The sequence below is a fragment of the Gallinula chloropus genome (genome assembly GCF_964237585.1).
Source record: "Gallinula chloropus genome assembly, chromosome: 31".
Classification (NCBI taxonomy): domain Eukaryota; kingdom Metazoa; phylum Chordata; class Aves; order Gruiformes; family Rallidae; genus Gallinula; species Gallinula chloropus.
Window position 1 is genome coordinate 2,248,999 of NC_140116.1, and position 26,851 is coordinate 2,275,849.

General features: G+C 59.0%; 1 protein-coding gene across 3 annotated transcripts; it reads left to right on the forward strand.

The window, feature by feature from the left end:
- Nucleotides 1-8,094: 8,094 nt before the first annotated feature.
- ASIC1 (acid sensing ion channel subunit 1) lies at nucleotides 8,095-25,375 on the forward strand (the record flags this gene model as incomplete). 3 transcript variants are annotated; one of them, XM_084277162.1, is made up of 11 exons in its annotated part: nucleotides 8,095-8,666; nucleotides 9,726-9,974; nucleotides 22,847-23,034; nucleotides 23,469-23,596; nucleotides 23,803-23,953; nucleotides 24,048-24,104; nucleotides 24,191-24,344; nucleotides 24,430-24,521; nucleotides 24,757-24,836; nucleotides 24,965-25,069; nucleotides 25,271-25,375. In XM_084277162.1, 11 exons carry the CDS (start codon nucleotides 8,302-8,304, stop codon nucleotides 25,373-25,375), a joined length of 1,674 nt encoding a protein of 557 aa, XP_084133288.1. The 3 variants fall into 3 exon arrangements, with proteins under 3 accessions (XP_084133288.1, XP_084133290.1, XP_084133289.1); XM_084277164.1 differs by having other exon boundaries at nucleotides 9,726-9,921; nucleotides 22,884-23,034; XM_084277163.1 differs by lacking the exons at nucleotides 8,095-8,666; nucleotides 9,726-9,974 and adding an exon at nucleotides 21,547-22,170 and having other exon boundaries at nucleotides 22,884-23,034.
- Between the last annotated feature and the right edge of the window lie 1,476 nt (nucleotides 25,376-26,851).

Here is a 26,851-nt window from a genome sequence, read left to right on the forward strand (position 1 = left end):
CACTGCCATCCTTATCTCCCAGGCAGATACGTGGTGGGAGGGGGGACGATGGGTGGACAGGAGCTGCAGGCCAGCACAGGGCAATCGAGTTTGTAACCATTTGTGGATTAAAGGGAGTACAAACAGTCTTAGCTCAGCTGACAGGAAGCAGAGCAAAGCACCAAGGAGGGCAAACCAGCACATCTGCATCCTCTGGCTGGTGGAGCTGAGCACGCTGCCTCCAGCCAGGCACTTGGGCTGGGAGATCCCTCACATCCCTGGGCAAGCATCACATGGCAAAGCTGCCCCAAAGGCACCAGGTTTAGGGGCCAGAGGTCTGTCGAGCCCAGTTAAAATTCACTTTGAAACCAGGGAGTTGAGGAACTGCTGTTCTTTCTCTCCCAATTTTCCTCAGCAGTGAGACAAAGGCAAAAGATGCTCTGCCCTGGGGTAGATTCCTATTGTCACAGCCAGAGCCACAACTATCTTGTGGAGAGCAGACACTGCTTGGCCCTTTGCAGCCACCCCGTGAATATACCTCATGAGACACAGCCAGGAAAACCCCAGGGAAGGGATGGATACGACCTCAATAATATCTGCAAAGCTCTCAGTCAGTCCAGGGAGGGTTTTTGCAGGTGAGCTGTCCCCAGGGAGGGCAGCTCAGCTCCCACAGTGGCCAGCCGGGTCCCCCCCGGCCCCTCCGGCACGCACGGCTCCTGCAGCTGCGGATGGCAAGCGGAGGGCTGCTTCATCTCCACCGTCCCCTGGGAATCCCCAGCTCTCACATAACATGCTGGTAATTAACTCACTTATTGGCTTTGCTTTTGCTGAGATTGCATGTTCAAGATGGGCTCCATCTGCTCCTTGCACGGGCTTGGCTGCCAGGGGAGGATAGCAAACCCCCCGTTTATAATGAGAGAAACGTGTCCTTTCTGTAACCAGAGCAGGGACAATGACAGGGCCATGCCAGGGACCCACAGCAGCCCTCTGACAGCAGCTGCAGGTCCAGGCTGCCCAACTCCACCAGCACTTTCACCACGCACCAAACCCAACGCCAACCAGCCTCCTCCCCCATGCACCCACCAGCCTCCGCCGGGGCCACCAGAGCCAGCAGCTTCATTAAATTGTTTTAGGGGATTTGCCTCTCTCCATTTAATTTCTCATCAAGGCAAATAAGGGCAGAAGATGCCGAGTGGGACCTCATTTTTGGGGATGCTGGACAACTCTGTGTCAGATGGCTGCTGGGAAGAAGATGCACTCATCTATATGCCTGGAGCATCTAGTGCAATATTCCCTCTCTAGAAATCCCTCCTGGAGACATGGGACACAAACACCAAGGAGCAGCAATACGGAGTAACTCCCAGCTACAGCCCTCCCCAGGCAGGTTCCTCCTCCACCGGCCTTGCCACGGTTCCCATGAATCCTCCCCAGGTTATTCCAGCCGCTGTCATGGAGCTGTAGCAACAAATCTGAGCTGAGCTCCAAGCAAAGCAGCGCAGAGCACGTGGCGCTCCCTGGGTCCCCCAGCACCCATCTGCACTGCCTTTGTCTCCTCAGCCTTTGAGCAGAGCTTTTCCTCCTCTCTGCTGCAAAGAAACGCATTAGTTGCAACATTGCTTTAATTTGTTTGCCAGCTTGGAGAGAGCAGAGAGGCTCCTCTGCTCCCATCGGTGCTGTTTGGAGGATACTTGCACGCCGGCGGTGTTAACTCTTCGGCTCCTGGGCGATTGCCCAGGCTGCTGGAGCACGTTTGCACACCCAAGACACATGAGCTGCCTTCTCCCATCAAGGCTCCGCAGCGCTTGGGGCCACAGCAAGCGTGTGCCACTGGCCCGACCTGGCACTTACCAGATGGGGTGGGTGGGGGGGGATCCATGTCCCCTTCCAGCTATCCTCAGCGTTTCCTTAATGAGATGAGTTTTGTTGTGACCACAACCGGTGTCAGAGGGAATGAAAGAAAATGTGATCTGAACAGGCTCTGTGGCAGCGTCAAGGACGTGGTGGACGAGCAGCCCAGAGCAAAGCCAGGGTAGCGCGGGCAGAGGAACAGCATCGGATGAGCGGAGCAGCCCCAGGGCCAGATCCACACCCAGGGAGGAGCTGGGGAATCCGTTTGCCCTGCGCTGCACATCACACATCCCAGCATCTCACCTCTGTGTGCACGGTCTGGGACTGCAGCGAGGTGTTTGCCTTTGCTGGGCTGACAGCAGCGCCGGGTCTTCCTTCTCATGTAGCTCCAAAACAGCATCTACTATGGAAATCAGAGCGGTGAAGAGCAAGGAGCCAGGAGGGCTGACCTCAGGCAGAGCTGCAGGACATGGAGGCAACTGCACAGATCTCTGCTTTGACCCAGGCATGGCCCAGCATCCTGTGAAATGAGTTTATTTGGTCTCTGCCCCACATTTCTTGATGTGGGTCCATCTTCAGACCCTTCAGGGAACAGCCCCTGGGCTGAGCACGTCCCAGCTGAGAGGCTGTTAGGGTGAAACCGAGTGAGGGTGGCAGCAGCCAGCCAAAGTGCACGGGGAAAGAGTTTCAGGGCAGTCATTGAGCGGTAGCCAGTGGTTTTGCATCGCCTCACGCTAATTGCTCCAGCTAATGAAGCCGCACTCTCAGCTCAGTGACTTTCCGCAGGGCTTCCGCCCGCCTTCGCTTTGCGCCGTGCTGTTGGCAGCTCCGGAAAGCTGTGGCTGATCGATGGCAGGATTTCCAGGATGGCAAGAGAAGAAACCACCTTAAAGGGACTGGAAAAAACACAGCAGCCCCAAAGTGGCTGAGGGGCACCTAGATCCAAGGGTGATGAGGAGGAAACCCCAGATATTCAGACCCAGGCGACACATGACGCAGCAGTACGGCTCTTCCCAGTGCTGTCGGTGAGGAGGTCTACCTGCTTTCCTTCAGGAGACAGGCCCCCAGGAGTTTGTCTCCTAGCCCTTGGGGACAGTTTCCACTGACAAAACCCCATCAGAGTCCGAGTCACCTTCCCCACCGCTCTCTGTGTCTCCAGCTTCCCCCACACCCACGCTGCAAGGTGCCTGGTTGTTAAGCGATTCAGCCTCCTTTTTATCCTGAGCGCGGTTCTGAAGGTTTAAATAGAAAGATATCAAAATAAAAGATAATTGTTGAGAAAGATGAATAGGGGGAAGGAGAAAAAAAACAAAAAACCAACCCCATCAGCACGGAGGAACTCTTGTCTAATTTCTCACCCACGCAGAGCACAGCGATATTAGTGCCTTCAACTCTGGTTCGTAAAAGCTTTCATGGCTTTATTACCAGCTCCCTGAACAGCTTGTCCTTTTAATAAGCCAAGGCCTCCAGATAGCGTATCTGCCCACGGGAGATCCCATCAGGACGTGGTTAATCCGGGCAGAAATAGCACAGAGCATCATCGAACTCACCTGACCAAGGAAGCCCTTGTCTGAGGCAGGAAAAGGTTAAAAACCACCCCAAAAATGCTAGAAGGAAGAGGCAGGATTGGGAGAGGGGGAGCCACCTCTCTGCCTGGACCACACCGCTGTGGCAGTGGCACCCTGATTAACTGGCGCTGCCGGGTGTCCTCGCCTTCCCCGTCAGCCCTGCTTTCTCCACAGCCTCTGGCTTTGGCCACGGAGGCCTTTAATTATCCAAACTGCTGCCCCTCACAAAATTAAATGCCGCTGAGGATGACTCAGTGTTTAATGGACTGGCTGCTCCTCGCGCCGGGAGAGCCAAGCGGGTGCAAGCGAGAGCGCGCAGCGCAACACGGCATAAATCAGGCGGAGACACTCTGCACGGGGGCGAGTGACCCAGCAGCTCGGAGCAGGAAGGCAAGGCAAACTGCTGATTTAAAGCAGGGCATTTTTTTACTCTGGATAACCCTGGTGGGGAACTCCTCCTGTGAGCAGCAGCAACGGGTGCCGTGGCTTGACCCTCTGCCCAAGCTGTCCGACCCTTCGCATCCACTGCCACTGGGATGGATGATGGGGATGTGCTTGATTTAGAAATTCCGCGGTATCGCCAAGCTGCTTTGTGCTGGGCTCTGGTTTGCCCAGGATTTAGATACAGTGGTTTGCTTTGCAGAGGTCTCAGAAGTGGCCAGGCACGGTTTAAATGGCAAGAGTAAATAGGAGCCAAAAGATGCAATGAAAAGCTTATCTCTTCCTCTCTTTGCCAACCCAGGAGGGCAACGTGCTCAGGGCCAGCCAGAGCCAGCAATGGCAAGAAGCAGCTCTGCTAATAGCCTCGTTAGTCTCACCAAGATGCTGAGGCTTTGGCTTCCAGCAGATAATTAACGACGTGCTCATGAATTAGGAAGCCCTGGACCTCTACCAGGGCCAATGTGGAGATACAGAGCTGCTCTTGGTTCAGAGCTGGAGCGAATCAATGCCCTGAGCAGCAGCCCAGAGCGATGGGAATGGCCAACGGGGCCTGGGAGAAGCGGTACCTAGCCCCATGCAGATGCAGCAAGCCCCTAATGCAGGAGCTACCCCACCAGATAGGAAGGAGTGTGTAAAAAAAGTCCTAGTAAGGCCCCACAGTGCCTCATTTGAATACAATTTACTGTTGCTAATGATGCTGATGGTTATTTCCCCAAGCTAGGAAGTGTTTGGCCCCAAAATGGGCTCCTGGAAGCAATTTCAGATGAGCAATCTGTAATACTGGAGCTGATGGAAGCAATTTGCAATCCATTAGCAGAGATCATCTGTGAAGATATTTTACATGTCACTCAGCCCAGGTTTGAGAGGGGCTTGGATTTTTTGCCCCCCCCTCTCCCCATGAATTTCTGGCCTGAGGTGACAGAAGGGGCATAACCCCCAAAAAACCATGGAAAAGCGTTTCTTACCCATCCCTGCAAACCCATCCTTGCTCTGGAGATGCTCTTGCCCTGTTGGATGGGATGCTCTTCCAAGGAGGAGGATGGAAGTTTGCTTGTAGGAGAGGTTTGCATGATGGAGCAGGGACAAACATGGCTTGGAAGGTGAGAAAATAGCCCCAGGGCTTGAGTTATCCCTTGGCTGGAGCTCGGGAGTTGTTCCCAAGACATAGTGGTGCCTGTCTGTCTGCTGGAGCCTGCACTGGGAGCCTCAGCACTGCAGCACCTTCCCTTAATTACTTTTTTTTTCCACACTAATTGGATCTGTGGGCATGCCTGAGGGGAGCCCCAGCTACTGGATCTGAGCAGGGGCTGAACACCTATTTTGCACAGGGAAGATACAACCACAGCAGCTCTCTTCCTCTTCCTTCTCCTCCTCACACCCCACTACCCATCACTCTCAGACCCCAGCCCACCCCTCAGCTCTCTGCCTTTAGCCAGTTATCACGTGGGGGTGATGGTTAGCTCCTCATGCAGCTCACAGCCCTCAGCTGGTCCCACTGCCTCTCCCAGCAGGAATTAACAAAGCCCTCACGTGGCTCCTCCGAAAAATAATGCGGAAATGCTTGTGCTCCCCACACTCCACTCGACTCCAAGGATGCAGCTGCATCCTTCCTGGCTGGGGGCCAGCAGCAAGGAAGTTTCCCTCTTGACTGTTTGCTTCTTCCCTGGTTCCTGTAGGAAAGGGTCCCAGGGAATTCAGGGACCACTAGTCCCCTGGCTTGTAGACACAGTACCACTTCACTGGGGTTTCTTGCATGGTGGAAAACAAGGGCTTGCAAGTACATCCACGTGTGCATCCACTCTGACCTGAAGCCCCATCCCTCCCTGCGTGCAGCCCTGATGCTGCCAGTGGATTTACTGTCAATAAAACCACTGCAGAGAATGACTTGTCATCTGGAAGGGGAAAAAAAAAGGGGGGGGGAGGTAGGGAAACTAACCCCTTTATAAAACATCCTTATCCCATATCCAAGCAGCACACCCTTCAGCGGGCTTCTGCCTAAGGGAGAGATGACTATCAGCAGACAGTTGTTGTCCAGGCAAGGAGCACCGGTGACTTGCTGCAGAGCGGAGCAGGGGAGGGAAAGGCAGAGCTGATGCCAACTGGAAAAGGCTAACGCTGCTCTCCCGGCCTCCCAGACACGCTTCCAAGCACTGGCAGGGATGTTCCTGTGCCCAGCAGTGAGCAAGTGGGGGCATTGGCTCACAGGATGTCCCTTGGCCCCATCTCCCATCCTCCTCCCCCATGTCCCCCAGCAGGTCCCTCTGCAAAAAAAACCTGGTTCCTGCTTCGATAAGGAGTGGGCAAGGACCCAGTTTGGGAGAGAATGCTCCAGAAAAGGACCAAGCCAAGTGTGTCCAAGTCATGGGGCATGGGGGACAAGGGATGGATGCCTCAACCTCTGTACCCCAAACTGCCCGTGCTCCCATTAGCTGCAGTTCAGGCAGGGAGGGAGCTCGGGGGGCACCGTTGGGCAGGGACACAGCTTGCCATGCCAACCCCAGGGGCTGACTGTTCCTTTCCCACATCACACTTGTAAAGGACATGGAAACGTTCTTTCCCATTTGACTGCAGTCACCTTACTGGGAGCAGTGGGCAGGTGCCTGCTGCAGCCTCTGCTCCCTGCGCTACTGCCAGGGGGAAGGGTGATGAGCTTGTCCCCCTGGGTTGGGTGATGGGGGCACCTCGCTCTGCAGGGCAGACATGGGGAGCAGCTGGAAGCAAGGCAGGGTTGGAGATGTGGAGGTGCTGGGGGCAACCTGGGCAGCAGCCCTGGGAGGATGAGATCACCCAGCACCCAGTGCCTCCCATCCTGGGCAGCACCCTGCGGATAACGGCACCTCCCTGGTCACTGTAAATAGCAGAAGGGGAAGAGCTGGAAGAGGGGGCAGCATGTCCTGCATGGGGCATGAACCCCATGACAGGACATGCTGCCTCTGACAGGGTCTTGTATCCATCGCAGTGAGTATCTTGCCAGGGACTGTGGCTGCAGGGAGCATGGAGTGGGGATGCACCTGGCAATCCCGGGACAGATGCTTGAGGCACTGAGGTGCCCCAGTGTCTCCCTGAGCAGGCACCCAGAAAGGGCTGGAAGGTGCCAGCCCTCGGTCCTCCCAAAAAGGACCAACCCCAGTGGGGTGGGGGTGAAGCCTACGAGGGCAGAGGAGGCTGTGGCAGGGGAGAGCTGGGTCAGGGCTGTATGGGGGGACTGGAGGAGGGGGGGGCTCCGACTGAGTGAGGAGCTGGAGCATCACTGGAAGGCGCTGGGGGATGGGAGCGACACACACACACACACATTACCCACATGCACACGCCAGCAGCACCAACAGCCCCTGCCAGCAGCCTGCAATCTCTGGAGCGCCCGCTCCTCCGCCTCTCTCTCCCTCCTCCTCCTCCTCCTCCTCCTCCTCCTTCTCCTCCTCCTCCTCCTCGCTACCCACCGGCCTGCGGCACCCCTCCACGGCCTCCAGCCCCACCAGCGCACAGACAATGACTTCATGCGGATTATGCATCTGAAGAAATCACCAGCTCCCAGATAGCCACAGGGGGAGGGAGGTATCCATGTGTTTGGCAGGGAAGCAGCCTCCTGCTCGCCTTCCTTCTCCCCCTCTTTTCTCCTCGCACCCGCTAGCTGCCTCCTCTCCGGTGATGGTCGCCTCCGGTCCCCACGCCCGGCGTTGAGCGAGGCCCCGGCGCATCCTCGCTCCCACGCTTGCACCAAGGTACCATCGAGACTATTTTTATTCCCCACCACCACCACCACCACCACCACCACCACCCCCCCTTTTCTTTTCCGGTTCGCTCGCCGTTGCCGGGTTTGGTGCCTCTCTTGCACCCTCTGTGCCTGCGCGGCTCCCGCTCCCCATCTTCCCACCCAGCAGCAAGAGGTGGAGGGAGGCTCGTCCCAGCCCCAGCACCCGCGTTGCAGCGGCAACCGCCGTCGCGGAGCAGAACGAGCCCAGCTCCGGCCCCGGCCGCCAGCCCTGATTCCAGGTTTGCATCCTCGATTCTCCATCTATTCGGCAATGCGCCGGTGCCATTTGGGGGAGGCAGAGGGGAATGAGGGAAGAAGGTGGGGGGGGAAGGTGGGAGGGGTGGATATGGCAGGGTGATGGGGAAGGGGCATAGCGCCCCGGTCCTGCCATGGGATGGAGAGGGCAGAGAGGGGGTGGGAGGGGAGGAAATGCAAGAGGCTGCACCCAAATGAATATAAACATGTAGATATACATGTCTATGTGTGTGGATATACATGTATGTAAAATATATATATATAAATGCTTGGGGAGAAGAGCAGGGCACAGGAAAGCACCTACCCCATGCGAGGGCCGTCGGGTGCATCCCCAGCATCCCTGTGCGTGGATGCCACAGGCCGGGCAGCAGCAGCAGCACCCACGAGGCCACAGCGGCACGGAGCACCCACGAGCTCCTTTCTTGGCAGAGTGGCCACCCCGGAGCGCGAGCACGGACCATGATGGACCTGAAGGTGGACGAGGAGGAGGTGGACAGCGGGCAGCCGGTGAGCATCCAGGCCTTCGCCAGCAGCTCCACCCTCCACGGGCTCTCGCACATCTTCTCCTACGAGCGGCTGTCGCTGAAGCGCGTGGTCTGGGCGCTGTGCTTCCTGGGCTCGCTGGCGCTGCTCGCCCTCGTCTGCACCAACCGCATCCAGTACTACTTCCTCTACCCCCACGTCACCAAGCTGGACGAGGTGGCAGCCACCCGGCTCACCTTCCCCGCCGTCACCTTCTGCAACCTCAACGAGTTCCGTTTCAGCCGGGTCACCAAGAACGACCTGTACCACGCCGGCGAGCTCCTCGCCCTGCTCAATAACAGGTGGGTGCTGGAGCTTTGAGGTGCCCCCCCCCCCCCAGGTGATGTCTCTGTGTGCCATGGCAGGACACCATGTGTGGCCACAGCCACCCTACCAGCCCTGCACTACGCGGGGCAGTGAGTGCTGGAGAGGTGTGTGTCACGACTGGCATGGGTGGCACCTTCTTTAGTCCCTGTGAGGAAGCAGATGCCTGAGTTAGTTCAGCTCTGCAGCTGGATGCAGCCACTGCTCCTGGGTTCCCACACTGGGCTGCCTCAGAGGAATTGGGCACACCTGGCTCCTGTCCCCAGCACAGGCAGGGACACCCTAAGACACCCTGGGATGCCCATGGGGCAGATCCAGCATGCACAGCTCCAACCCCCAGTGTCCTGGGGTCTTGACACTGCAGCAAGGTCAGGGATGCCAGCAAGTGAAGCTGCTGAGCATCACCCACACACCGGGGCCGGAGGTCGGTACCAGCCCTTGGGCTGTGGGACTCTGCAGCAGCAGGGTTCACAGGGAAGCCCCCCTCTGCCCACCTTTCCCAGCCCATCCCCATGGCTGTAGCAACTTCTTGGTGCTGCCAAGCCACTGCCTGGTTCTGGCAGCAAGGCACACTCCCTGCCCTTGCCATTTCCCAAGGGCCTTCATTCATGTGCCAGGGAGGCAGTTTGCACCCATGAGAGCAGGGGCTGAGACCCAGCACGTTCAGCTCATGTCCCAGCAAGGCCACTCCCTGCAGCCGCGATGCCACCAAAGGCACAGGGCAGGTGACTGGGTTGGTGTCAACCAGGGCCAGCGCTGTGGGAAAAGCTCTGGGGCACATGGGATGGCTTCAGTGTGTGGCTACTGCCGTGCCCAGCTTCTCCTCCTCACCCATCCTCATGCCACCTCTCTCTGGTGCCTCTGGGCCACTTTGTGCTGTTCTGTGCTCTGAAAACACCAGCTGCAAAGTGCCTGGGATTTTGGGGAGCCCACACCAGGGTCAGAGTAGAAGGAGCTCACGTGAAGCCCAAATGGCTTTTGCCAGTGAGAGCAGTGGCCACAGTCAGGCCTTAGCCTCTGCTGCTCTTTCTCCCAAGATACGAGATCCCAGACACCCAGACCGCTGACGAGAAGCAACTGGAAATCCTGCAGGACAAGGCAAACTTCCGAAATTTCAAGCCCAAACCTTTCAACATGCTGGAGTTTTATGACCGGGCTGGCCATGACATCCGGGAGATGCTGCTGTCCTGTTTCTTCCGTGGAGAGCCGTGCACCCCTGAAGACTTCAAAGTGGTGAGTGCCCCCGTGGCCCCAGCCCAAAGCCGCGTTTCCCCTGGGCGAGGAGGGTGTTTGTCCACCTGTAGCCACTCCTGCATCCTTTCAACTCAGAAAGGACTGGCAGCATCTCCATCAAGGGGATGCCAGGGGGTTGGTGCTGCCTTTTAGAGGTACCCTCAGGAGCATGTGCTGCTCAGTGCAGCTTCATGGGGTGCTCCTGCATGAGCAAAGCTCCGCGGGATCACTTGGGCTCTGCAGAGCAGGGTTGTGCATGCCGGGCTGGAAACCTTGTGCTGGAAGATGCTGCGTGGTGAGAAGGTACCATTGGAAGAGTGTGGAGAGCTGTGGCCATGGCCCACAGGTACCCAAAGGGAGCCCCACAATCCCAGGGGGAAAGCAGGTCCTGGTGGCATGGCACAGCCTTGTGCTCTTCCACGGAGGTTGCGTCTCGGTGGTGGTGCATGGATCCAGTGCACAATAAAGCCTTTATCCCCCTCTGGCTGCCTCTCCCCCATCCAGCTGGGAACTAAACAGTGCTGGCTATTCGGGTGCTGCCTAATAAATTCGGCAGCCGGGGTGGCTGTTCCCAAACTGGCTCCAGCATGGAGCGCGCGGCGCTGCGTTGTTCAGGGTTCCTCAGCCCCAGCTTAGGGATGTCCCACTCGTGTCCCACGCTGTGTGAGGATGAAGCTGCCAAGCGCATCAAGGCACCAGCTGGGTGTCCAGAGGGCTGGTGCCCAGGTCCCAGCACGATTCGGGGGGGGGGGTTTTAGTCTTCTGCATTAAAGTCCCTTGACAGGCTCTTTACACAGAGCATCTCGGTTGTCAACCACCAGGCGTTTTGTTTGTTAAATGGAGGCAAGTTGCAGCCCAGAGGGGGCTGGATCCTCTCCTGAGGGGCTTGGTGAGTGGGGCCAGGTCCCAGCCCTCTGTGGCCACCGGCTGGTTTCGACGCCGGGTTCTTCCTGGTGCACGATGGTGTTTTCTGTGCCGAAGCATCCTCAGGGATCCTTGTGCTGGCTCCCTGCCTTCATCTGACAGGGTCCAGATACTCTGCTTTCTGCATCCCCCTCCGCCCGGCAAAAGCAAAATAGACTCGCAGCTGGTTTGTTATTCCTGCCTGGATTATTCCTTGCAAGCAAGTTGGGATGATTTAATGGATTTGATTAGAAGAAGCTGGCTCTGCACTGTATTTATGTTGCTCTTCGGGTTCCCCTTGCAGCCTGGCACAGGCAGGGCTGTGCATGGCAGGGCTGGGGATGGTGCTGGGGACGGTGTGCAGGGTCCCAGCAGCCACCCTGTCTCGCTGAGCTGTTTGGGGAACCTTTGCCCCATCCTTGAGTGGGGGTCCCAAGGCTGCTTTTTGAGGGCTTTGACAGGTTTACCTCACTGCTCCCTCCTCTTAGCTTGGACCACAGCTGCTCAGGCTGGTGGGTGCTGAGGACCATCACCCAGTGATGCACCATCAGCCCCCCCAGCCTGTGCTGCCTGATGGGGTCCCACCGCCCCGCGTAGGGGCTGTGTTCACCGCTGCATTTTGGGAAGCCCCATGCAGTGTCCAGGCTACTGGGATGCCCCGAGCAGGGGCTTTTGCAAACAGTGCTGCCCCCCTCCTCTCACCGTGTCTGGGGAGGATTGCCAGGGAGGATTTTTGAGCTGCCCAGACCCCACAGGCTGTGGAGGAGGGGGGTGGGAGCTGCCTCTATGCAGCCAGGGAAGCATGTCCATCCTCTCCCTGCGCCTGTTATCCCCTATGCAGTCATTGAACTTCAGTGCCATGGCCAGAGATGAGAGCTGGAGAGGGGGGCTGATGGGGACAGTTGTGGGGCAAGTGGCCGCACGGGCGATGCCGGCTGCATGCTGATGCTGGTTGGCACAGGAGGCGACAGGAAGAGCCGCGGTTCTGCCGCCAGCACCGCGGCCCCGACACGCCGCGGCTGCTGCGTTATCTGTCCCCAGCAGAAGGGAGGGCTTGGTGGAGATGCAGCGAATGCAAATGAGGGGCTGCTCTGACTGAAATATCTGGGGTGACAATAAGGCAACAGGAGCCACCTCTTGCCTGGGTCCCCCCACCCCGGCATCGCTGGGAGAGCATCACCAGGGGGAAAATAAACCCACAGCAGCCCAGGGCTCCCCAAAGCTCTGAGAGTGCTGCTTCTGTGCCCCCTGTGGTGCACTCACCCAGGAGCATCCCAAGAGGGGGGGCTGTGGGCTGGGCATCAGCCCCCCTGCCCTAGCACACAGCATCACGCTGCAGCTGAGACAGGATGCCCTGGCACACAGGGCTCATGCCAGATGCCATGGGAAGCCCATCCTGGGATTGTATGGGCTCTTCCCATCCTGCATCACCACCAGGCCTTAAACAGGGACAGGGGGTGGGGTTGGGAGGCTGGCACTGTTCACCCCCCTCCATCTCCACCCACTTTGGCTAGGGCTGAGTGCTTCCCAGCCACAGCTGGGTGCAGGATGCAGGGATGCTCTAGGAACAGAGGTGGAACTGGCCAGGCTTGGACTCATCACGTACAGGGGATGGAACACTTTAAGAGGACCCAGGGGCAAACAATATTCCCCCCCCACCCCCAGCTCTGTCCTTGCCCTTCACAGCCCCTCCAGCACCACACAAGGGTCTTGCACCCACCAAAACTCCCCACTACAGCACACCAGGATGGGGAGGGGGACGCACAGGGAGGTCTCCTCTCCCCACCCCAAAATCCTGGCATGGCCTGGAAGGCCTGAGGGGCAAACACAAGGCTGAGTGGCAAGCCCTGACCCTGGCTCAGAACACGGGCTGAGGATGTCCCCAGCACTGGGGCTGTGCCCAGAGCCTCGCAGGTTCCCCTTTGCAGGGAAGGGGGAATCGCCCTTGCTCTTGCCTCCCTTTCGGGGCTGTGCCCCCCAACATGCTCATTAGCAGCAGAGATCGATGTTTCACGCCTGTTACTTCATTATTTATAAGTTCAAGCCCTCACTTCTCTGCAGGAATGCATGGCTCTGCCGGCACCCAGCTTGTGTTTCCTCTCCCTCCCTGTGTTGGTAAAGGGCCCCTGGAGCCCTTTAAAAGGTCCAGGAGCTCTAAACCCCATGAATTTTCTTCCCATCCCAGGGAAAAGGGAGAAACCCACGGGACAGGAACTGGGGCTGCCCCGTGTAAAACCAGCATCAAACCTCAGGATGGTGCCCCATGCTCACGAAGCCCCTTTTTGGGGAGGTCAGTGCAGCCAGGGGTGATGCAAGCAACCGTGCCCAGCACAGCACAACGTGCATTTGCAGCTTTTCCTTCTCACAGCCCATGAGCCTGTCTCAGGGGCAGAGCCACGGCCCCATGTCCTTGTCACCATCCTGCTTTGGGGCAGAGGGGCTGAGGCTGGCGTGCGAGCCAGGAGCCCTGGGGCAGAGCGCGCGGGACATCCTTGATAAACTGCAGAGGATTAAGACCTCTGGACCATTTCCATGAGGCTCCAGGGCTCAGCTGGCAGGAGGGAGAATTGAGTTTGACATGGAGATCATGCCGCTGCCTCTTGCATTGGATTCTGCATCCTCTACCCTGGAAATACCGAGTGCGTGGAGGGAAGAGCAAGGGAGGGAACAGGAAAGGTCTGGAGCAGCCCTAGCAAACCCCAGCCATACTCCTCCTCCTCTTCCTCCCATCTCCAGAGCAATGCAATAGCTGCTGCAATGGAGAAGGGATCTGGTGGCACCTTGTTGTACCCCACCCCATCGCACCCCATTGAGCCTCCTCACCACCTCCTGAGCCTCACTGCACCTTGGTGAACCCCACTAGACCCCACCAGATCTTGCTGTGCCCCTCTGCACCCCACTGTGCACCCTATACCCTGCTAAACCTCAAGGCATTCCCCTCTGCACCACCAAAGCCCCCTGGTCAGACCACCTCCTTCCAGCTGGTGTGTGTTGGGGGTCATTTCCTGCCATCCCAGCAGCATTGTGGTTTTCCCCCTGAAAAAAACACCCCATCATTCAAACCTGCCCCGTTAACAGGTGCCAGGCTGTCCTCCAGCACCCACAGGAGCTGGGAGGGGTGCAGTGGGGCTCAGGTATTCACCCAGGGGATGCTGCTAGGTCTCCCCACTCTTAACCCTCAGCCTCACAAGACCCACACACCCCCCTGATCCCCAGCACCCCGTGGCCCAGTGTAGAGCTGCAGCAGTCACAAGCCCAGGAGCCCCACGGTGAGCAGAGCCCCGCTGCGGCACGACGTTAGCGGATAATCACAGCGCCAAGGCGAGAAGCATCTCCAACACAGCTGGAGAGAGCGGCCGCAGGACTTGCTGATACCCAGCTATTCCCTGGAGCTTCAGACAGTTCATAAAGAAACTGCACGGACTCATCTGCCTCTGGAAAAACAACTCAGGGACCACGCATGGGCAGCAGGGGTGGCCCCAAACAGTCACTCTCCCAGCTTGGGGCTGGTCCCTGGCAGCACGCGGAGCCCCGGCAGCTCCCGCTGCAGCACCCAAAGGAGCTGGTGCGTTTACAAACCCTGTAAAACATCTGAGTGATTTATGTAAATCACTTTTTCAAGAGGCACACAGGGTCCTAAATAACTTATAAGTGTTTGAAACCGCTCGCCTGTATCCATTATTGCCGAGCAGCGATTCACCGCCGGCACCTCGGCAGCTCTCCCCAGCGCCCGGTTACACCATCCCCACCTGCCATCATCTGCAAAGCCCCAGCCAGGCTCACCCTCTGAATTGTCCCCTCTCTGCTGTGGAAAAGCAGCATCACTTGACCCCAGAGGTTGCGTCATTTTCCAGCCCAACAAACGCAGTGGGACACGGGCTGCCTGGTGCCAAGTAATCGGAGGTGGCGGAGCAGAGGAGAAGCCACACATGGGACCTCAGCTGTTTGCTCAGTGGTGACTCAGCTCTCCTGGGATGCACAGTGGGTCAGGAGCCCCCCAACTCTGTCTGCTCATCCTCAGCTCGGAGACTTTCAAGTATCATCGTATTTTGCTCGAAGCAAATCAGCCAGAAAGCAGACATGAGCCGTTTAGCCCTCGGGCACGGAGCAGAGGCACCAGCATGAGTTACTCCTCAGCTGCCTTGTTTTCCCAGCTTCATTCAAGCTTTTCCAGACATGGGCACTCGCAGGGTGTGGGCAGGGGGACCCCTTGGCTGCTTGGTGGCTTTGCTCACCCCACACCGACACCAACGCTTCGCTCACAGCCTGTTGCATCTCACACTTGTTCTGCAGCGGGACGGTGATGCTGCAGGGTGACCCCAGCACTGTCCCTGAACAGGAGTGGTGTCACCATGATCTTGGCTGAAGAAAGTCAGGAACAAGTGGGCTGAGGATGTTGGCTCTGGGCACTGCACGGCAGGAGGCTGACGCGTGCCTGCGCCTCGCAGCACTTCGTTAGCAGCTCTGCAACGGAGCAGGGAAATCATTTAGTGCCTTGAACCTCTATGCACTGAACAACATCCACCCCACCCGCCCTGGGCAGGCAATTAGGAGAGAGGAGGACACATAGAAACAGGATTAGGCCCAGCCAGGAGTCATTTAGTCCCTGACCCTATCCAGGAGGGATGTCCAGCCCCTGGCAGCGTGCACAGCCCTGCCCACAGCCACAGTGCACAGCAGCGCATCCCATGCAGGAGCACCGTGCACACCCAGCAGTGTCATGGGCACCCAAAGCACTTTGCATGCCTGGCAATGTCACGCACACCCCAAAGTGCTTTGCACACCCAGCAGTGTCATGCACACCCCAAAGCACTTTGCATGCCCAGATGGTCACACACACACACACACACACACACACACACAGTAGTGCCATGCCAAGTGCTTGGAGCAGCTCAGATGCACCTCAGGCCCTTCCTGCTCCTCTCATGATGCCTTTGCACATAAAGAGTCGTTAAAAAATGAATTATTAATTATTATTAATAAGGTTTAATGGCATCTGTGGCTGCTGGGAGAGACCAGGAGGGTTTTGAGCACTGTCTGGCCACGATGGAGGCAAGGATGTCACGGCTGCAGAGGGGGAACCCTGGGCACGTATGTCCTGTGGACACCAACCCCCAGGGAGCTGCTGGCTGGTAACTGCAGCACGGGACCACCAGCAGCACAAGGGGCTTTACCCAACTGCCTACCCAAACATCCCCTCAGTCCATCCCCAAGCCCCAGGCTCAGCGGTGTCTGACTGCCTTTACCAACTCTGGGTGCTTCAAAGAATCTTCCCCAGAAACCTCCTGGTGCCGCTTTCCCTCTCCCCCAGCCTGATGGAGTGGAACTGGGGGGCAGAGGAGCTGGGGGCAGGTCCCCTGGGCATGCAGAACCGTGCGGGAAACAGAGATCTCCACAGGGAGATCCGGGAAATTAACTGTCTTGTGGCCTTTTGCCTTGGTTTTAATTTACCAGGCTTTTTATAGATGCCTTTGTTTTATCGCCTGCAGAGAGTTTGGCCAGAGACGGGGCTCTCTAAGCAGCGGGCATCGCTGCAATTCCCGAAACAGCCATGACTCAAGAAGCACCTCACCATCACAGGCTCCTATTTATTTATAGGGGCCCCCGACACTGGGATATTATAACCTTTTATTTCATTATTTCTTACCTTTTTTTTGGGGGGGGAGAGCGCTGTATGGAGGGCTTGGTGCTTCCACATCCAGGTTCTCACAGCGAAGACAGAGACGGGGTGCAGGATGGAGCTGGGGCAAGGTGCTCCCCACTCCCCCTTGGATTCCTCCAGCATTTGAAGCCCCTTTCTCTTTGCTTTACCGGATTATGGCCCTACCAGGATTGCAACGGGGAAAGACCCATCCAGAGCAGCCACATGCTGAGGCTGCGTAACCACCCTGCTTGGATTAGATTAGATTTGAAAACCGTGATGCCTGCAGAGCCGGAGCGAGCGAACGCAGCAAGAAAAGCAGATAGGAATACAATCCAACCCCCCCCTTTCCAGCCAATAAAACCATCATCTTGAGTCTGCTCACCCGAACTGTCTAAGCAGTTGTGAAGGATGTCGGAAAAAATTGCAACCTGCTTACGGGGAATTCACAGGAAACATGGAAAAGCACCAGGGATAAGTGTCCACACAGAGTAATCCCAGGAGTTAACACCACCTCGGCAGCATCCGCTGCATCCCAACGGGACAGGAGCCACAACGGTCCCACTGACCCTTCCATAGCACAAAGGGGCATCACCAAGGGGTAAATCACCTGGAAAGCTCTCAGCATTACAAATTGTTCTGATTCTAGGGGCATAAATAGGTCCATGGTGAGAAGGATGCTGTTGCAGTAGATGTGTAGTGAAGGGCCCGGCCACAGGTACACGCTCAACCATGTGTGGAGCTGCAGGGGGGGTCCTGGCTGAGCCCCCCCCAAGACCCTGAGGGTGCAGATGGCCTCCATGCCCAGGGCAGCAGCACCAGCACCCAGCTGGGCTGGCTGGGATGTGCTCTGCAGCGCTGGCCCAGGGAAGCTTTGAAAGATTAATGGAGTTTAAATGGAAGCGTTTGGAGAGGAGATAAGGCTCATCTGATATGAAATCATATGGAACAACAGGAGCCAGGGAGGCCCCAGGTCCATAATGAAGTCCACTTAGCGCATTACTCACCATAATGTGCTTTTTATTAAAGTCCTGTGCTGCAGATGCTGGGTCTGCAGCCGACAAACCGGGGCGGGATGGCACAGGGACCTGGAGCACCCACCTCCCCCCCCCAAAAAAAGCAGCAAGGACAGAGCACACCAGCCCAGAAACCTTTGGTTTCCCATCCCCTGTGCAAACTGGCGATGGGGCTCCCACATCACCCAGCATCACTGATCCCCATGGCTGGGGCTGGGCTGCCCTGGGCCCACAGGGAGGAGAGGAGGCGGAGGTGGGGAATAATACAGAGGAAAAAACCCTCCTTTTTAATCATCAATTTTTCTGCATTAGAATGTGGCATGCTAATCCACTGTGAAGCGTCTAATCTGGGGGGATAAAGGGCTGGATAACACAAGCTGCGCCCGGCTTGGCTGGCGGAGCAAGCGGAGGCAAGGTGGCAGCATCTGATAAGGGGCGGCAGGATTAGTCCCAGCAGAGATCCTGGCTGCCCTGGCAATCCCACCTTGCTTGGCTGCCCTAACTCTGCCTCTCACCAGGGTCAGGGCCAGACTGGGGCAGGGAGAGGGGGGGATGCACAGCTCAGGAGCCATCCCAAAAGCAACAGGGGCACCACGGGTGTCACCACCAACACCTTGGCAGCTCTGGGTGCTGCAAAGCACCTTCATGGTCCAAGGCACATGGAAAACCTGATTTTTTTACTCCCCTCCAGTGCAACACACCCAGCTGCAGAGTGTTCACCTGCCCCATCAAATACCTCCCCCCCCCCCCCCCCCCCCCCCCAAAATCCTGGCTGCTGTGGGGTTGCATCCCTTCTCAATCCCTCCCCCTCTGACCTCGGGTACCCCCTGGGGAGGATGCAGGCAGCTCAGTCCCGGCTCAGCGGGTCCTTGGCAGGGATGGGCAGCACCCAGTGACAAAACTGAGCGGGTCCAAGTCCCGGGGCTCTCTCTGCGACAGCCTCCCCGGGGCTGGGCTGGGATAACAGAGCTCGCAGTGTTGTTTTCTCCTCGCCTCCTCGGGGATTGGTTTATCTCTATGAATAACTCCATCCCGGCTTTGATCTCCTCTGCCATTAAAGCGTGACAGGCTGTGAAATGTGCTGTTGCTGCCGTCAAATCCCCCTCCCGCTTCTCTCCCCCCCCTCCTTCCCTCCCTCCCCTTCCCGTGCCGCCTCCATGCTCCCCCCACTCCAGGGAACCTCCTTTCCCAGGCCCGTGACGAGCTGCAGAGCAGCGAGCAGGGCTGAGCCGCCTCGGGACAGTGGCCCTGGGAAAAACCCAGGCTCCTTCCACCATCGCGCATCCCTCACCGCAGCCGGGGATGCAGGGAGTGGTGGGGGGGGGGGGGGGGATGAATTGAGCATCACCGGCCCCCAGCGGCGGGTCAGGGTGCAGTGGCATCATCCCAGCACGCGCCGCCACGGGGGTTGATGTCACGGCTAATTATAACATCCCCCATCCCTCTCCCCCCGCCAAAGCTTTACCTGAGAGAGGGTAAAAATAACTCCCGGCGAGGGAAGAGCTGGAACGAGCCCAAGGACTCCTCCAGCAGCTCCAAAACTTGCCCAAACCAGGGCGGTACCCCTCTGCCTGCGACCTGGGGACAGAGCCGGGCTGTGTCGCCAGGCGCAGAGGCAGGACGCGCTCCCCCAGTGCCACCACCGTCCCCAGTCACCTTCAGCCCGGCTCAAGTGTCGGCTGCGGGACAGGTGGTGGTAACCAGAGCTGGGGCAGTGCTCGTCCCCTCCGCCCGGCACGGCTGCTGGGAGGCAGCCACGGCGCCCTGTGCGAGCTGTTTAAGCTCAGCACGGCAGGTTAATGGCCCCAGCTGATGATGGAGTGTTTTCATTACAGCACCTCCCTCTCCCCGCTGCAATCACTCCCAGGAAGATACATTAAAGCTCCCCCATGCCATGGGATGGCATCAGCCCCTTGCTCACACCCACGGGGCTCTGGGCAGCACCATTTGCCTCTTGGTGCCTTGCCAGGACAGAGAAAACCCCTCCAGGCTTCTCTGCCTCCTGCAGACCTTGTGCAGGAGCTCCCTGTCCTAGAGCCAGGGAACACCAGAAATCCCCCCCTCAACCTCAGCCAGCTCCTACCTACTCGCTCCCTGCCAAAGCATCCTGTCCATGCATGGTCAGCCCAGCTTGCTCCTGGCTTACTCCTGGAGGACTGAGCCAGCCCAAGGTCTCAAAAACCCCTCCCAGGTGAAGCCTTTATGCTTTTATAGCCAGGTGCTGCCCATGGTGCAGCTGCATTTCATCTCCCTCAAGGGCAGAGGACTGGGATGTGACCTGGTCATGGTCCCCACAGCATGGTGGCTCCCAGCCACCCAATCCAGCTCCCTGTCCCATTTCCCAGGATGAGTTTCCAGCTCAGGCTTTGGGCTGCTCCCAAAAGGCACGACCTTGCCCTCAGCTTTAGGAAATTTCATCCTGTGGATCTGGTGCTCGTCCCCAAGGTCACCCACCCTTTCTCCCAGGCACTGACAGCATCCCCAGCTTTGTGGCAGCTACCAGCATCCCTCTTACACAAGGGTCCACCTGGGAGTATTGAGTTTAGGGACCCCCAGGACAGACCCTTGAGGGACACCTCTCATACTTAGCAGAGATCCATGGCACAAAGCCCTGTCTGTTCCACCAGCATCACTTGCTGAGGAAGAGCAGAGAACTGTGCCAGCATCAGGTCAGATTTGAACAAGTTTCCTGGTTGGACTTGCCCACCTGGTTTGGTGGTGCCAGGATGTGATCAGGGGTCTGGAACCCCGTGGTACATGCCAGGAAGGAAGCAGAGGAGCTCATCCTGATAGCTGGGGTGTGCCCATCACAACCAGGCATCAGCCAAAACCTCCCGTCCAGCTCTTGCGCATCGAAGTGGTGCCATATTTAGCTGCTCCCCTTCCCCTTGAGATGGTGATGGAGACTGTGGTGCTGGGATGGGGCTGGAGGATGCTCTGTGGTCACATCGGATGCTTTTATGAAGTGCTGAGTGCAGGAAAAAAGGAAACCACAAGAAGAGGCTGTGGTGCTGCAGGGTGGAGGGAGGAGATGCCTTTGCTCCCAGCAGCCAGCCTGGCTGCCAGCTCCATCCCGCATCGGGGCTGCCTCCCTAGGACCCCCATCCCCAGCAGCACAGGGCCTGGACGTTGTCCCTGGGGGAAGCAGTGGCTCCCTGAACTCTGCAGGGATCCAGAGCACGAGGTGACACACCGTGCACTGGCTGGGTTCTGCAGGAGGACTCATCACTCATCCCAAAATCCTGCCAAAACCAGCCCCAGCTTGGAGGAGGACGGACTTCACACAGCTCCTGATACCACCTGTGCCCACGCCGCTGCCCCTTGGCACGGGGAGATGAGCCTGCCAGGGTGGGATGAGCACCAGGAGAGCTTGAGGACACCACAGCATCCTTCTGCCCTCGCTGGCATCACACAGGACAGCGACCCAGGCGCTTTGGGAACACCTCTGGCTCCAGCTGCCCTGCGAAGAGCCCGGAGAGCCCAGCATATGGTGGCTGCGGAAACAGCCTGGCACCCGGCAGGGAGGGCTTGGCTGGAGCAGCCGCTCGGGCTGCCAGGGCTGTGCTGCCCCGCAGTGAGGATGGAGGATGCAGCGGGGTACCGCCTGCTCACGCACCCGTTCGCACCTGTGTTCAACGGACTGGCAGCCCCTAGGGTCCCCCCACCCCGGGGGCAGCACTTGGATGTCCCGATGCGTCGGTGCTTCTGGAGCCTGGGATGTCTCTGCTCAGTCCTGCCAGCCGCAGCTCGCCAGCCCCGGGGGAGCCGGGGAGCCCGCAGAACCGCCCCTCGCTCCTCCTCTCCTCCTCCCTTGCTCCTGATATACCCTCCTCTCTCCGTCCCCTCTGAGCGTCCCTCTGCTCCTCGCCCTCACTCCCCGCTCACCTCTCGCTCCTTTTCCCCTTTATCTTCTTCCTCCTTCCCCGCTGTCCCCATCTCACACCCCACCCCCCTCGAGGAACCGACCCACAATTGAAGACACCCTCCCACCCCAGGCTGTGGCAGAGGAGCAGGAGTCAGGACCCCCACACTGCAGCCAGGACCCCCCCACACACACACTGGAAAATGCCTCTCCAGATATTCTGCACCATCTCCTTCTCCAGCGAGGAAGGACCAAGAGATGCTGCTGCCACTGGGACGGGAGAGGATGGAGCAGACGAGTTCCTGTATGGGCAAGAGGAGGATGAAGAGGAGGAAGAGGATGCCAGGGCAGCAACGGACTTTGTAGCTTTTGCCAGCAGCTGCACGCTGCACGGGCTGAGCCACATCTTCGTGGAGGGCAGCCTGGGCGCTCGGCAGGTGCTCTGGGCGCTGGCCTTCCTCCTCTCCCTCTCCGTCTTCCTCTACCAGGTGGCTGACCGCATCGCCTACTACCTGGAGTACCACCACGTCACGCTGCTCAGCGAGGAGGACAGCCCCACCATGACCTTCCCCGCCGTCACCTTCTGCAACATCAACCGGGTGCGGGTCTCGCAGCTCAGCCACGAGGACCTGCTCTACCTGGCCCCCCTCATTGACTACGAGCCAGGAATGGAGCTGGGCTTTGCCCCAGCCCAACTCAGCCCCGGGGATGAGGATGAACCCCTAAATTTGTTTGGGTTTTTTAACCGCACTTGCCACCAGCTGGAGGACATGCTGCTGAGCTGCAGCTACCGGGGCGAGCGGTGCGGCCCCAGCGACTTCGCGGTGGTGAGTAGCTCTGGATAGAGGGAGCAGCTCTGGACAGCCTTGTGCCGGGTCAGGCACAGCGGGTGTTGCTGTTCCTTGCCAGCTCACACAGGGATGGGTTGGTATTTCAGCCCTGGGCATCTTGCTGGAGCTGGGGATGGCACCAGCTGCACAGAGCCACTGGCAGGGCACGGAGAGCACCCCTGGGATGTGTTTGAGGAGGTGCCTGGCACCTCTGTCCCGTGTCACCACCGCTGTGGTCTCCACTGACTCCACATTTTCCCTTCCTGGACTGCCAGCAGCTCAGTGGTGTGGAGACGTGCCGGCTGCCTGAGGCGTTAGCTGCAACAGCCAAGGAGGGATGGGGGTGCTCAGGGTCCCATCCAGCCTGGTGCTCTGCAGGGGTGAAGGAGAGCTTGGAGAGGGCGCTGGTGCTGGCTGAGTGCCACTGTCGTGGTGAGCTGGGTCTGTGGGGTTGAGTTGCTGTAAATCTGCAAGGTGTCTCCTCCGAGTCCGTGCCACCCCTGGGACTTGGTGGGGAACGTCTCCTCCTCTACCAGGGAAAAGACAGGCAGCTCCAACAGTGAGAGATCTGCTGGAGGGCCCAAGGTGGATCCTATTGCCGTGCTGGTGCAGGGCTGGGATGCCCCCAGCTCCACGCATGCTGTGGTGCTGGCAGCAACGCTGGAGCTGGCAGAGGGGCCCCAGCCTCAGCCCCATGTCCTCTCCTGCAGGTCTTCACGCGCTACGGGAAGTGCTACACCTTCAACGCGGGGCAGGACGGGAAGCCCCGGCTCATCACCATGAAAGGGGGCACTGGCAATGGGCTGGAGATCATGCTGGACATTCAGCAGGACGAGTACCTGCCCGTGTGGGGGGAAACAGGTAACCCACCACCCCAGCATCTCTCCCTGCGGGTCCACTCGGTCGCCAGCACCTTCCCATCTTCTCACCCCAACGCGTCCCCATTCCTCAGGCTCTATCCTCTTCCCTCCTTCCATTTCTCACCACTTCTGGTCCTTCTCTTTCCTTTTTTCCTCCTTGTCTTTGCTCTTCGCCATGGCAACTCCCCATCCATTTAGACAAGCAGCCACCACTTGTTTATAAATAGAGGCAGATGCTTTCCCTGCCGCTCTCCCTGGGTGCTGGAGCAGGAGGGTCAGAGGCAGAGGGGATAAGGACAAGGGGTAGCAAACAAATGGGCAGGTGGACGGACACACAAAGGGATGAATTTTCCCCGGGGAAGGGTGGGAGACAGAAGTTTCTGTCCCTCTTGCAGCAGGGTTCAGCGCTGTGCTCACTCTGCTTCTCTGCCGCAGACGAGACCTCGTTCGAAGCTGGGATCAAGGTGCAGATCCACAGCCAGGACGAGCCGCCGCTCATCGACCAGCTGGGTTTCGGCGTGGCACCTGGCTTCCAGACATTCGTGTCCTGCCAGGAGCAGCGGGTAGGGACTGGGATGGAGCTGGGGGGGGGAGGGGCCTGGGATGCCTCTGTCCCACCCAGCGCTGACACAGGACACCGAGCATCCTCCCCATGCCCTTTATCCCCTGCCCTCATATTGGGTGGCGAGGAGGAACCAGGGCCCTCAGGTTCTTCCAGGGTGGGGGTGCTGAGCTCCCCTCCTCACTCCTGGCTTCTGCCCCATCCCAGCTCATCTACCTACCACCTCCCTGGGGCGACTGCAAGGCCGCGGCGGGCGACTCGGAGTTTTACGACACCTACAGCATCACCGCCTGCCGCATCGACTGCGAGACCCGCTACCTGGTGGAGAACTGCAACTGCCGCATGGTGCACATGCCAGGTGAGCCCCAGGCGCAGCGGGATCCGGCCGCGCTCAGCTTGCCGACGCGGTCCCACCGGGGGAAAAAAAAAATCCTGCTTTCTGTCTCCTCCAGGCGATGCCCCTTACTGCACCCCGGAGCAGTACAAGGAGTGTGCTGATCCAGCCTTAGGTGAGGGACTTGCCCTTGTGGGACTGAGCGGTGGGTGTTGGGTTTCTCCACCTCTCCATCATCTCTTTAATCTCTTCCCTGCCCAGATTTCCTGGTGGAGAAGGACAACGAGTACTGCGTCTGCGAGATGCCCTGCAACGTGACCCGCTATGGCAAAGAGCTCTCCATGGTGAAGATCCCCAGCAAGGCCTCTGCCAAGTACCTGGCCAAGAAGTACAACAAGTCGGAGCAGTACATCGGGTAACGCGCCGCAGCCACAGGCACGGGGCAGCATCTTGTTCCTCCATCCCAAACCTCATCCTGACGCTGCTTCCGTCCTGCACAGGGAGAACATCCTGGTGCTGGATATCTTCTTTGAAGCCCTGAACTACGAGACCATTGAGCAGAAGAAGGCATACGAGGTGGCCGGCTTGCTGGGTGAGTGCTCCAGATCGGGAGCTGTGTCGGGAGTGTCCTCCAGCAAGGTGGGCTCAATGTTGGCCCTGGGCACCACGGCGCTGGTGTGGTGGTACCCGGGGTACGTGCTGATGGTGTGGATGCAGAGCGGGGCACCTCGCCGCCACGGCCAGGAGATGTCACTGCAGTGATGAGTTCTGCCCCGGCATCAGCCACCCGGAGTGAGCCCCACTGATGCCTTCCCTCTGCTCCACAGGTGACATCGGAGGGCAGATGGGGCTGTTCATTGGGGCCAGTATCCTCACGGTCCTGGAGCTGTTCGACTACGCCTACGAGGTGAGCGTCTGCGCCGTCCCACAGCTGCCAGGGCACCCACGTTATCCCAGAGTGCCCAAAATGCTCGTGTGGGGTGTGGGGTAGAGCACCCTGCGAGCCCCCACGGTACTGAAATCTGCCTCTCACAGGTGATAAAGCACCGGCTGTGCCGGCGTGGCAAATGCCACAAGAATCACAAGAGGAACAACACGGACAAGGGCATCGCGCTGAGCATGGATGACGTGAAACGCCACGTAAGTGCCAGGTGCTGAGTGTCCCCTCCTGCAGCTCAAAGGCTGCCCCAGCTGTGGGGTTGGGGGGCAGCTTTTTAGGGAACTTTTGGGACGGGAGCAGAGGCACCGGGTAGAGATGCTGTGGGGAGACAGGACTCGGTGTTCGTGGTGGTCTGGGTGAAACCAGCACCCGCAACATCCCACCCATCCTCTTCCCTGCAGAATCCCTGTGAAAGCATACGGGGTCACCCAGCAGGCATGACATACGCAGCCAACATCCTACCTCATCACCCCGCCCGGGGGACCTTTGAGGACTTCACCTGCTAACCGACGTCTGGATGTACAACCTGAGCTACCAAAGCCCTCCGGAGAGCTGCCCTTCTCCCTGCGAGCGCCAGCGGAGAGACACATCTAGGGGACCTTGCTCCTCGCCACGGTGGGACATGGACAAGAGCGACGGCCTCGGATTTCGGGGCAGGCGGTCGGGTCGGGTCACACTCAAACCCCGGCGCGCAGCCCCCGCGGCAGCTGCTCCACGCCTGCCCCGCTAGTTCAGATACTCGAGGATGCTCCAGCCCGGCCGTCCTTGCGGCGCGGGGAGCGACACGCACAGCGGGCTGGGGCACGGGTCTGCCCCGACTCCTCCCCTCAGCTCCCCTCGGCCTTTTTAACTAGAAACCCAGAAGCCAAGAAGAAGCAGCCGTTCGGCCGCAGAGTCTCCATCCACAGCCCTGTCCGTCTGTCCATCCCTTGTCTCCATGTCCATCCTGTACCAACGCCTTGGCCGGCGCTTGCTGGGACCCCATGCCATGGCTGGCAGGAGGGACCGTTGAGGAGCCCCACAGCGTGTGCAACGGCGGGGTCGGCAGTCCCAGGAGAGCCTCACTGTCCCCTGGGACCGTGGTGTCCCACAGCCTGGGCACTCCTGGGCGCTCCACGTGCGTGAAGACAGGGCACCTCCACCTCTCCGAAACGTCTTCCTTGGCACCCCGGCCCAGGGATGGCAGTGCCCAGCCGCTGAGCTCACCACCCAGCCGCGAGCACCGCAGGGGGCTTGGCCAAGGGGTGCCACCTCAGCACCGAAGAACCCATCGCCTGGGCACCTTCCCTCAGCTGTGCCAGGTTGGGGGACGGTGTGGTCTCCCTGCCCGTCTCTCCTGGGTTCCGCACAGCCTGGCCAGTGTCAGCCCTGCCCCGCCGTCCCTCCTGTCCCCAGGGAACATGGGGCTACCCCATGTGGCCCCCAAAACCAGCCATTCTCGGGGAGAAAGGCATTAAGGAAAACTCCTGGGCCCCATTTCAGCTGCAGCCACCCGCCCAGCTCAGCCCGGGGCACGATGAGGGACGGCCCCTTGGCACTGCTTTGGCCAGGCAGACACAGGAGCCCCAACACCAGAAGGGTTCATATGTTGAGGGACACCCCATGGCACAGGGTGCTGCGGTCCCCAGGACCACAGACTCCCACCCCACTGAGCCCCCCCACCCCCTTTCCCCCCCCACCTCTCCTCCCCCAACAGCAGCTGCCCCCAGGCACCGCAAGCCCCGAGCATCTCTGGGGTGCCTGCCCTGGGACCGCTGCTGCTTCTCCCGTTGCTGCCCTGTCCCCGGCACGCAGAGACCCATCCCGGCAGCCAGGGTCCGTCCATCCATCCGGCACAGCTGCGTCTCTGTCCCTGGGGCTGCAAATGTCCTGTCATTTTGCTCTTGGGCCAGTGGAAATTGGTCCCCCTACTCCCCACCATTCCCAGCCCCCACCAGCCCCCAGGACAACGAGCCACTTGCACATCAAGCAAGAGCCTTCCC